Source organism: Carlito syrichta, unplaced genomic scaffold, assembly GCF_000164805.1.
Source record: "Carlito syrichta isolate Samal-C Ts95f unplaced genomic scaffold, Tarsius_syrichta-2.0.1 Scaffold287813, whole genome shotgun sequence".
In the NCBI taxonomy this organism is placed as follows: Eukaryota; Metazoa; Chordata; class Mammalia; order Primates; family Tarsiidae; genus Carlito; species Carlito syrichta.
Window position 1 is genome coordinate 132,411 of NW_007231909.1, and position 12,283 is coordinate 144,693.

Below are 12,283 nucleotides of genomic sequence, written 5' to 3' on the forward strand. Positions count from 1 at the left end.
CGGCCACTGCACTCCAGTCTGGGCGACAGAGTGAGACTCCAACTCAAAAAAGAAAAGAAATTACTTGCAAAATAACAAAACTCCCTCATGATTTTGCTCATAATGGCTAAAGTGTTGAATTTTTTCCAAGAATTTTTTTCTTTCTGAGTTGTAATATCACCTGTTTTGTTTCTCTTCTTCGCCCAGGCTGGAGTGCAGTGGCATGCTCGCTCATGGCCACTCCAGTATCGACCTTCTGGGCTCCAGCGATCCTTCTGCCTCAGCCTTCTGAGTAGCCAGAACTAGAGGCGTGCACTACCACGCCCGGCTATTTTTATTTTGTCATAGAGACGAGGCTGGTCTCAAACCTGCGGGCTCAGGCAATCCACTCGCCTTGGCCTCCCAAAGTGCTGGGATTACAGGCTGAGCCATCGAACCCAGCATGTTTTGTTTCTAAAAATGAGTTTCACCACAAACATGTCATGTATTTTGATTATCACCTAAATGCAATATGTAACGTGTGTCTTTTTTTGCCTTTGTTTTCAGCTACTACTTATACATGTGTGATAAAGTGGTTGCCCCAAACGTATCGCTCACTTCTGCTGTATCCCAGTCTAAAGAGGTCACAAAGACAGAGGCAAGTAAGTCCACGTCAAGACAGTCAGAGAAGCCTCATGATAGTGGTAAACATCAAAAACCAGTGTCTTATCCAGATGTCTCACTTGAGGAGCAGGAAAAGATGGATTTAAAAACAAGTAGAGAATTATGCAGCCGTCTAGGTAAGTATTCGGAAATTATCCCTTAAAAAGCCAGTGTCTAATTTATTCAGCCTTTTCAAAGAGGACTTTTACTTACACTAATTTCTCAGGTAATTGAATCTTTTACCTTAAAAAATGCCACCTTCCAAAACGCTCAGTGGTTTCATTGGAACCTCAGTGACTGCACTTTTCTAGCATGGTAGTAGCTAAAGCAGTTAAGGAGATAGAGAGGACAGGCCCCTGGCTTCACGTTGCAAGTGGTTTTTGTCTGATTTTTTTTTCTTCCCTTCCTCCTTTTTCTTTACTGTCATATTTCTTCAGTAGATCTTTTTATTGCCAATTTGCTGAGGACTGAGAAACCATTTAACTGATACTAAGAAGTATATATAAGTCAGGTGAAGAACTCAGGGAAACTTAGTCATGGGATAAAGCGAGGATTGAAAGTCCTGGGAGCCGGGCAGGTGGCGTCGAGCAGGCATGTCCGACCTGTGGCCCTCACGACGTGTGCGGCCCAGGGCAGCTAGTCATGTGGGCCCACAAAACCTTTTAACATCGCGAGTCCTTTGGCATTCGTTTTCTTCGTGATTCCACGTGCCATTCCATGTTTGAAGTTCACAGTCATGCCTTATTCATGGCATTGGTTTTTGGCAGCTGTTTTCAGTTACAAAGCACAGGAGGAGCAGAATTCAACGAAACATTTCTGATGACCATTCTGAGAACTCGCTAAGAATTGTGACCTTTTCCATCAAACCAGATATTGGCAGATTAGTTTTATGAAACAAAGCTAAATTTCCCCCTAGTTCTATATTGTTCTCATTTTTCTAAACTTTATAGTAAAAGTTTGTTTGTTTGTTTGTTTGAGTTGGAGTCTCACTCCATCACTCAGGCTCACAGCCACCCAGCGCCGACCTGCTCGGCTCCGGTGATCCTTCCGCCCCAGCCTTCCAGGTAACTGGAACTGCAGGCACACGCTACCACACCTGACTGATTTTTCACTTTTCATAGAGACAGGGTCTTGCCGAGTTGCCCGGGCTGGTCTCGAACCCGCGGGCTCAGGCAGTCCACTCACCTCAGCCTTCCAAAGTGCTGGGATTGCAGGCTGAGCCTGGCTAAAAATATATTTTAAAAAAGAAGACTTACTATTGTATATGCTAATTATATTGTATAATTTATGTGCGGCCCAAGACAGTTCCTCTTTACTCAGTGATGCCAAGGGAAGCCAAAAGGTTGGACACCCCAGCATAGATAGAGAATGCTCAGTGGTCCTCTGACAGAAAAAAAGTTGATCACTTAGCGTGCATTTAAAAAATACTGTGGCTCAAATAAGACAAGTCTACTCAAATACTGCCTGTGTTTCCCTCCATAAAGCTGCACAGCTTTGCTTACAGTGTGACAATTATGTTAGTTGCCTTGAAACAGCTGGAGAGTCTTCTAGTTAACTTTGCTTTTTATAGAGAATTGAAATTCTTGGGGTTTTCTGTACTTTATTTTGAGATTTTTTTTTTTTTAAGTCGGAGTCTCACTCTGTCGCCCAGGCTAGAGTGCAGTGGCATGCTCCCGGCCACCGCAGCCTTGACCTCCTGGGCTCAGGCGATCCTTTTGCTTCATCCTTCCTAGTAGCTAGAACTACAGGCGCACGCCACCATGCCCGACTAATTATTTGATTTGTTATAGAGATGAGGTCTCACCAAGTTGCCCAGGTTGGTCTTGAACCCCTGGAATCAGGCAAACCTCTCAACTCTGCCTCCCAAAGTGCTGGGATTACAGGCGTGAGCTGCCATGCCCGGCAAATTTTGAGATTTGTATTTATCTATTTATTTGTTTATTTGTTTTTAGAAAGCATGATTTATTGAGAGGACAAAACAGCTCCCACAGTGGGAAGGGACCCGAAGGGGTTGCCAAATTTTGAGATTTTAAAATCTGAGTTTTCTTTGACTTTAAACATGGTAAACACAAAATAGTAATGTCCTGTTATGCCATATTTGTATTTTATTTCCAAAATTTACTAATTCTAGTGACTTTTATTTCTTGAGTCAGAGCTCACTCTGTCCTTCAGGCTGGAGTGCATGCAGTGCCACTCTCATGGCCACCGTAGCCTTGACCTTCTGGGCTCAGGTGATCCTTCCGTGTCAGCCTTCCAAGTAGCTGGAACCACAGGTGTGCGTCACTAAGCCCGGCTAATTTTTTGACTTATTGTAGAGAACGAGGTCTTGCTATGTTGCTCAGGTCTCAAACCACTGAGCTCAGGAAGTCCTCTTGCCTCTCTATCTCCCAAGGTGTTGGAATTACAGGCGTGAGCCATTGTGCCTGGTCTTTATTTTATTTTTTTGTGGAGACAGGGTCTCACGAAGTGATCCTCCCCCCTCGGCAACCCAAAGTACTGAGATTACAGGTGTGAGCCACCATGCCCGGCCTCTTTTAGAAAATTGTTGAGATGTAATTCACACACCTTCACACCCTTAAAATGCTAGTGGCTTTTAGAATATTCGCAAAGTTGTCTGACCATTACGACTTACTGTGTTGCAGAGTATTTTCATCACTCCAAAAAGTCACCCTGTCATCTGTTAGCTGTCACGCCCACTCGTCCTTTCCCACATCTCTCACAACCACACATCTGCTTTTTACATGGATTTACCTATTCTGGACATTTCACATAGGAAGAATCATACAATTTGTGGCTTTTTGTGTCTGACTTCTTTCGCTGAGCATAATGTTTTCAAAGTCCACGTTGCTGCGTGTGTCAGTAGTTCTTTTTATGGGTTAATAATATTCCATTATGTGGATATCATCACATTTTGTTTATTCCTGCATTGGTTGATGGACGTTTGCCTTATGTCCACTTATTGTTATGGATGATGCTGCTATGAACACTTCTGTACAGGATTTAGTGTGGACATACGTTTTCAGTTCTTTTGGATATATTTCGAGGAGTGGAACTGCTGGGTCATATGTTAACTGTGTTTAAGATTTTGAGGGACTGCCAAACTGCTTTCCAAAGCAACTGGACCATTTTACATTCCTGATAGTATCTAATGGAGTTGCAGTTTCCGCACAATTTTGTCCACACTTGTTATTGTCAGTCTTTTGAATATAGCCATCCTAGTGAGTATAAGTAGTGTCTCGTGGTTTGATATGCAACTCTCTAGTGACTAATGATATTGAGTCTTTTTGTTTTTCTTGGACATTGCCCACCTTCTTTGGAGAAACGTCGGTTAAGATCCTTTGCCTACTTTTACATTGGGTTAACTGTCTTTTTACTGTTGAGTTATAAGAGTTTTTTAAAAATGTATCCTGAATACTAGATCCTTATCAGATACATGATTTGCCATTCTGTTAATTTTTTTTTAAACTTTCTTGTTAGTGTCCTTTGAAGCTCAAAAGTTTTCTGAAGTTCAATTTACTTATTTTTCTCACTTTAGATACTGTATGTAAGAAACCACTGCCTAATCCAAGGCCAGGAAGATTTACATTTAAGGGTTTTAGCTCTTACATTTAGGACTTGGGTATATTTTAAGTTAATTTTCATATATAGTGTGAAGGCCAGCCTTGTTCTTTTGCATATGGATGCAAATGTCCATTTATTAAAAAACGATTCTTTCCCTGATTGAATTGCTCCAGCATCTTTGTCAAAAAAAAAAAAAGTATGGGTTTATCTATTTCTAGGCTCTGAAACCTGTTCCACTGATCTGTATATCTATCCTTAAACCATACCACACACAGTCTAGATTTCTGTTGGTTTTTAGTAAGCTTTGAAATAGGGAATTGTAAGTCCTCCAACTTTGTTATTCTTTTTCAATATTATTTTGGCTATTTTAGATTTCTGGCATTTCCATATGAATTTTAGAATCAGTTTGTCAATTTCTGCAAAAAACCTGTAGGGATTTTTATAGGAATTGCACTAATTAAATGGAACCATTTGGGGAGTATTACTACTATCTTGACAACATCAAGCCTTTCAGTCCATGAACTTGGGGTATTTTTCCGTGTATTTAGGTCAGTTTCCTTCAGTGATGTTTTGTGGTTGTCCTTGTACGTCTTACACTACTTTTGTTAAATTTATTTCCGAGTGTTTTATTCTTTTTGATTCAATTTGTGAATGAAATTGTTTTCTTATTTTTTTTAGCAGAATGATATTCAGACTTTGTTACTTAATTTTTTTTTTCCTCAAAGATCTATCGATCTCTAATAATCTTTCAGGTAAAAAGAAATCCGAGTCTACCGCTTGCAACTTCATCAGAGACACAAGCAAGGTGGGAATTGGCCACGATGCTGCAGCTGCTTCTCCACTTTCTGTGAAAGATGTCGTTTGTGAGGATGATAAGGGAAAAATCATGGACGAAGTGATGAGAACTTATGTAAAACAGCAGGAAAAACTGAACTCAATTTTACAAAAGAAGCAACAACTTCAGATGGTAAAATTGTTATCTAAACGATTGTCCATTGTGAAAAGATACTTTTGCGTGTTCTTGGTAAGAAAAGTCAAGATGAGATGCTACAAATGCACTTGAGATTATTGAGTTTTATACTGATAAGCAATTGTAATATGCTTTTAAATTTTTAGATAAAATAGTTTTCAAGAGTAATTGCTGTTATATAGAACTGATAGGATAGCTGAATTTTAGATATCTTATGTGCTATATTTTCCTGAACTGAACTTTTTGAGATGATGGAAATAAAGTAAAAATTATATTGTGATTCTTTACGTTACAGGAAGTGGAAATGTTGAGTAGTTCAAAAGCTATGAAGGAACTCACTGAAGAACAGCAGAATTTACAGAAAGAGCTTGAATCTTTGCAGAATGAACATGCTCAAAGAATGGAAGAATTTTACGTTGAACAGAAAGATTTAGAGAAGAAGTTGGAGCAGGTAATGAAGCAAAAATGTTCCTGTGACTCAAATTCAGAAAAGGACAAGGAGGCTGAATATGCAGCACAGGTAAGAATTATGCTATTTGTATAATGGTGTCCTTTCTGCATGGAAGTGGAAACTGCTACTTCTCTGTGAAAGGAGTTACTTTTTGTTAAGCTAAAGTTCACTAGGCTAAATTTCAAAGTAAATAATTCTGTGAAACAGCTTTATGCTGTATCATATCCAAGATGATTTTTTGGCATTTATTATGTTTTTGGCGTTATGTTTTGTTAATTTAAACTTCATTAGGTTTCTATAGTTTTGTTATGTAAATTGCTAATATCAAGTGTTTTATTATTATTATTATCTATCTATTTATTTATTTATTTATTTGTTTATTTATTTTTGAGTTGGAGTATCACTCCATCGCCCAGACTGGAGTGCAGTGGCCGCTTCCAGCTACCGTAGCCTCGACCTGCTGGGCTCCGGCGATCCTTCCGCCTCAGCTTTCCAAGTAGCCGGAACTACAGGCGCACACTACCACGCCGGGCTGATTTTTTGATTTATTGTAGAGATGAGGTTTTGCTGCCCAGGCGGGTCTCGAACCCGCGGGCTCAGGCAATCCACTCACCTCAGCCTCCCAAAGGAGTGGGATTGCAGGCTGAGCCACTGAACCCGGCGTGTTTTATTATTTTAACGTAGCATTTAGGCTGTCAGATCTACAGATCGGCAAACATGAACTGCTGCCCACCGTGTTCAAAAGCACTGGTGCAAAAATAAATAAGCATCTCACTTCTGTGAATAGTAGCTCCCAAGTTAAGGAAGATGAACAAGTAACTAAGCATGAGCAGGCTGTGCTGAGGCGGGTGGTCAAGGATGGGGGCACCATGCAAGAGGTGCTGGGAGCTTCGTTCCTCTCGACCCTTTGCTTTTGCCTCAAGCTAACGTCTTGTCAGGTCAGATTAATGGTGTTAGATATTTGAAGTACTTCATGTATGTGGAATGGTTCACTTTGTGAAAAAATAGTTTGAAAGTAGATCTTTGCCATGTTTTGAAGATTAAATGGAAATACCACGCTGGATGAAAACTGACACGCCTTTTACTGACACCCTTTTAACTCACACAGTTGGCAGAACTGAGACAGAGGTTGGACCATGCTGAGGCTGACAGGCAAGAGCTCCAAGATGAACTCAGGCAGGAACGGGAGGCAAGACAGAAGTTAGAGATGATGATAAAGGAGCTGAAGCTGCAAATTCTGAAGTCATCAAAGACTGCTAAAGAGTAGAAACAGTTAAAGAGGGTCGTCCGTGTATTACAGGGTTTTTTGTTTGTTGTTTGCTTTGGTAATTGAATTCTGAACGACTTACCTGCATGAAGACAACTGGCATTCTATCCATTTGTAGATCAGAGAAAGTGAAGAGATTATATATTAATACGTACATTTTTACATTTTCCAGATGAATGAAAATATGTGTTTCTTTGTACTCTTTTTTTTTTTTAAATCAGCTTAGTAACAGTACTATATGGTTTCAACTAGTAGATAAGCTGCCTATATTTCTAATGCAAACATAACAATTGTCTACTTTTTAAAAGCTGCAGTGAGTGATGGAGATTAGCTGTGGTCAATTTTGTTATCCATATTTCAGACTCAATTTTAGATACAATGGTGGCTTCATATTTTAAATATATAATATAGAGCTACTCAGTGAGTTGAATATCCCTTTTTCTTATTAACGCAGTCTCCTTTCTAAGTTGATATATTGTTCTCATTATTATACACACAGTTTACTTTGACTTTGTTCAGACTGTGGAATGAATTTCCACCAGTTCTCCTCTTTCTACCGTCTCCTAAGAGGAATTTCACTGAAGTTAGAGCACATCCCCTGGGCACAATGGGGAAGGAGAACATGCATTGTTATGCTCTGCTGCTAAAGGTGAGAAGCAGTTGTAATTTGTTTTTCAGTTTAAATGTGGCTATATTTAGGATTTTTTTTTGAACAGCTACTTTGGAAAAATAAAATGTCATAATTTCTGGACTCTTGTTTATGCTGTTAATAGTGGTGTCAAAGTACTGTTCTTGAGGAAAACTGATAACATTGATGTACATCAGTTTCTATACGATCCATCATCTTCTTGTACAGTTTTTATATGTAGTTATGAGTCTTACTGAAATTTATATAATGGACTTGTTTTCCTTTAAGTTGTAAAATATTAAACACCTTGAAGGTTATTTTGGACTTTTATATATTTAAATGTTAAGTCTTAACCAAATTTGCACGAATGGACCATTTTCAATTATGTTTAATGTCAAAAGCAGGAATTCACAGCCAACTGATAGTGGTGACAGGTGAATACAGGATGGTTTAGTCGTCTGCTACTAAAAGTCTCTTAGACAGTTTTTAGAAGACAGGAATTCCATAGTTTGGGGGGGGGGCAGCATCTTCTGCACTTTTATTTTGCACAGAAAAATCTCATTCTCTAATGGCAGATTTTGTATTAGTTAACTGTTGACTTAAAAAATACTCAGTAAAATTCTTAGTATGCATTTTTAAAGGAAGTTTTTCACGTTCTCTTACAAAGGTACTATATGAAATTACTTAAGAAGAGCTAAGTTTATTTTAAAGTAAGTTAGCTAGGGTTAAGGTTATATACTGTCTCTAGCATAGAAGGTAGATACTCCGATGGTGTAGAGCTTACAAAATCATTAGGGTATTATTTTCATATTTTGCTTAATGGTACTCACTCAAAAATAATTTTTGTTCTTTCCCCAATGTAGTTTCTTTACTAAACTGAATATGATCTGAATGTGTCGTTTCTATTTTCCTTTTAAATTTTGATATTTTTAACCCTGTAATTTGCTGATTCTTGGAATCTTTTTAAGGAGGAACAAACATTAGAATGACATGCAGAAACAAATATTTAAAATGATATGTCTTCCCAGTACCGTTTGTTGAGCTCTGGAGAAAGAAAAATGACATACATTTGTGATACATTTTTATTTTAGTTGTAAATTAGTTGTGTCATAGCTCAGCTTTTTGGAAGACAAACTCAAGCACCTAGAATTTAATTTATTTTTCTAATCCACTCAAAACCTCCCTGCTTTCTGTGATGTAACAAATGATAAACTTATTTAAGATTCAACCCAGAACTTCTAAAATAAGTTGCTTAATCTTTGAAATATGTTATTTTAAAATTCTAAGCGGTGCTTAAACATCATTAAGTTATTATAAGCTCATGCTTCAGAATTGAGTAAAGAAATATTTTTTCACATATGAAAACTTGCCACATGACATTGGTTTTCATTTTCCTGAAGATACATTGATGTGCCATAGGTTTCTGTCTAACTTTCTTGGAAAGCTTTTCTTAGTCAGTGTGTAAATATTATACCTATGATTGTCAAAAAAGTAACTTTAAACTGCACAACATAGTTTGAAAAGAATATAGAGACTTTTTGTAATACTTTAAAAGTGGCCTCTGCTAAAATATCTATATAAAATTTATTCTTTTATTCTTTGCATGCTTATTTCGTGTGTCGCTTGCTGGCTTGAGTTTGATTTGGTGTTAGTTTTTGTGTGCCAAATTCACCAAGCAAGCAGATTTTTCCTTGGACTCCATGATATAATTCTTTTTAGGGAAAATACAAAATTGTTTACTCTAAAAAGCTGCATTAGAGGAACTGCCTATAGAAAGTTTTGCTAGAGCCTACTCTTTAGAGGGAATAAACAATATTAGCTTGGGTGATGTTTAATTTGGGTGGTGATAGTTTCTATAGTATAAACTTTATGAGAAAAATGTACCAAATCTAGAAAGGTAGTAAATGCAAGACATCTTGCTGTCATCGAGGAAACTCTTAGACTACCTGAATTTCACAAATGCAACTTGTAATACTATGACAAGATTTGACCGACAATTTAAGTTTGGCTTGTGTTGTAGTTTTTGTAAAGCATATTCTTTTGCTTGAATTTCTGTGTTCATGAGAGTTAGGGTGTTTTATGCTTCTTGAACTAATTTTATAACATATTTAATATATTACCAGTTAAGATATAAAATCATTTGTACATAATTGAATGATAAAGCAGCTACTCAAGCAGGCGAAATAGACTGAGTACTCTGTTTTTTGCAAGATATTCATCCTTTTAGAAGACATGACAGAACAACCAGTTTATGTACACATCTATGGCTTCTGTTAGAAGAAAAGTAAAATGGCAAGGACATTCAAGTAATGTAAAACGTGTCAAGGTATTTCCCTAAAATTAATCGCCAGGTTGGTGCTGAAGGTTTTTGGTCAGCTTCTAAAATTTTCTTCTCAATGATACTCATGTCTTGATTACTTAGGGATGATTTCTCACTTTAATTTGCCCTTATACGTTTAATCCACATGATAAGACATTAAATATTAATATAAGGAGAAATTGTGCTCATACTGTACATCTGTTTCTGTGCTTGGAACTACTTGTTAATAGTTTTTATTGATGCTGTCAGCAATAAGGGATATATAAACTGCTGTATTATACATTGTGGAATTGGGTAATTTAAACAGAGCTTAAATTTTTTTTTTCTAGTATAGGGTACTTAAGCATTTCCACTATTGGAAGAAAAGCATATGGATGTTTTATATTGCATCTTGTTTAAAAGGACAGTGTTTTTTTTTCTTCGTAAAACCTTATTCAAATGACTTCTAAGCTATATAATGTAATTTGGAGCCTATTTAGTAATAGAATTAAATGTCTTATGTAGTGCTACAGTTTTTGAATTACACAGTGATCAAATGTAAAAACATTTAAAAATTAAGCCCAGAAAACAAAATAATAGTATTAAATTTGTTTAATATAAAACATTTATAAGATTTTTTTCTTCAGTAGAGGTACCTCACTTGAAAATAAAGCACAGCACTCTTAGCGTAGTTGTAGTAAAATTCGCCTACTTAAGACCCTTGTTAACGTAGGGTATCTTTTGGGGAATTGGAGTTTGTGAGAAATAAAATATATTTGCTTTTAACCATCCTGCTAGAAGCTTTTGTTATCCTGATCATTTTAAGCTGACATAGTCGTCTTAAATTATTTCTGAATTTCTAATTTGTGAAGGCAGTCAAGGAAGTATCTATTCTGTAACTGTTGAAGCAAATCATTGACTACAGTGACCATAATTCAGTTTAAAATTCTGCCAATGATGTACAGTTTTATGGTTAAAAATGCTGTGGTTGGTTGCATTACATGACACACAAAACTGTCCTCTACCTCACGTGAAATAAATATTTTATACGGTTTTACTAAAAAATCAGACTCATCTATCTGGTCACTTAGTTTACAAATTTTGAACTATATTTATTGAAACATGACATACTGTGCTCTTAGCTTATACCTCAATTGTATTTTGTGCTGTTTTCCATTTTCATGCCTTGTAAATAACTTGTATAGATCATGGATCAAGTTCCAAATAAAAACTTTTAATGCCAATGAAATTTGATTCACGTTATCTCCGAATCCTGTGTAAACTTAACTTTTTTTGTCTCCCAAGACTGGCATTTTCTCCTTTTGTTCCTTTAAAGCCTATTTTTTATCACGCGCTGACTGATCAGCTTGAAAAACATCCTATAAAATGTGAAATTTTATGTAATATTTCAAGTGATGAAAATGCTGGCATTTTGTGATTATTTTCTCTCCTGATTCTTGGACGTTTGCTTTAACATTTTCCCACCACTCCTGGTGTAAGTTACGAGTTGCTGCATAACGAATCACCTCAAAGCTTAGCAGCTTAAAGCAGCAAGTGTTCTCTCACGCATTATCTGAGGGTCAGAAATCCAGGGCATGGTCTGGCTCGGCGGCATGGACCTGTAATCCCAGTGCTTTGCGAGGCTGTGGCAGGAGGGTCCCTTGAGCCCAGGAGTTCAAGGCTACAGTGAGCTATGATTGTGCCACTGCACTCCAGCCTGGGCAACAGAATGCGACTTAGTCTCTAAAGTAGAATAGAGACACACACACACACACACACACACACACACAAATGAGACTTAGTCTCTAAAGTAGAAGACACACACACACACACACGATATATAATGTTATAGCATCATCAATAAAGCCAAATTTAGCTGGGCATGATGGCTCATGCCTGTCGTCCCAGCACTTTGGGAGGCGGAGGTGAGAGGAGTGCCTGAGTCCAGGGGTTCGAGACCAGCCTGGACAACTTGGCAAGACCTCATCTCCACAACAAATTAAAAAAACTAGCTGGGCATAGTGGCAGGCGCCTGTCGTTCCGCCTACTTGGAAGACTGAGGTGGAAGGATTGTCTGAGCCCAGCAGGTCGAGGCTGTGGTAGCCGTGAGCTGCCACTGCTCTCCAGCCTGGGCGATGGAGTGAGACTTTACCTAACAAATAATAGAATGTTAGCTCCCTATTTTGGCTTTGGAGTTCTTGCGAGCTTGCTGTTAGATGTTACCCAGGGCTGAAGTCACCCGAGAGCTTGACGGAGCTGTAGGATTTGTTCAAGGTTTACTTGGTTGCTGACAGACACTCAGTTCCTGCCGGTGCAGCTGTGCACAGCTGTTTACAGTGGCTGGCTTACCCCAAATGAATGATCCAGAAAGTGATGCCATCATTTATTTGTGACCTAGACTCTTAACGCTTTTACTTTTGGGTTTTTTTTTTTTTTTACAGAAGAGGATTACACAGGTTATGACTACCAGCAAGCAGGGGGAACCA

General features: G+C 37.9%; 1 protein-coding gene across 5 annotated transcripts in view; it reads left to right on the forward strand.

Annotated features, from left to right (window-relative positions):
• The window catches only part of SKIL (SKI like proto-oncogene), a 29,650-nt gene extending 22,031 nt beyond the window's left edge, over positions 1–7,619 (forward strand). For 2 of the 5 annotated variants that reach the window (XM_021709979.1, XM_021709981.1), the window contains 4 exons: positions 526–758; positions 4,908–5,149; positions 5,448–5,672; positions 6,712–7,619. In XM_021709979.1, the coding sequence (XP_021565654.1) occupies positions 526–758; positions 4,908–5,149; positions 5,448–5,672; positions 6,712–6,870 (859 nt within the window). In that variant the 3' untranslated portion in view covers positions 6,871–7,619. Of the gene's footprint in view, positions 1–525; positions 759–4,907; positions 5,207–5,447; positions 5,673–6,711 lie in introns of all 5 variants that reach the window. The other 3 variants (XM_008053077.2, XM_021709978.1, XM_008053072.2) reach the window with 3 other exon arrangements.
• Positions 7,620–12,283: the final 4,664 nt, after the last annotated feature.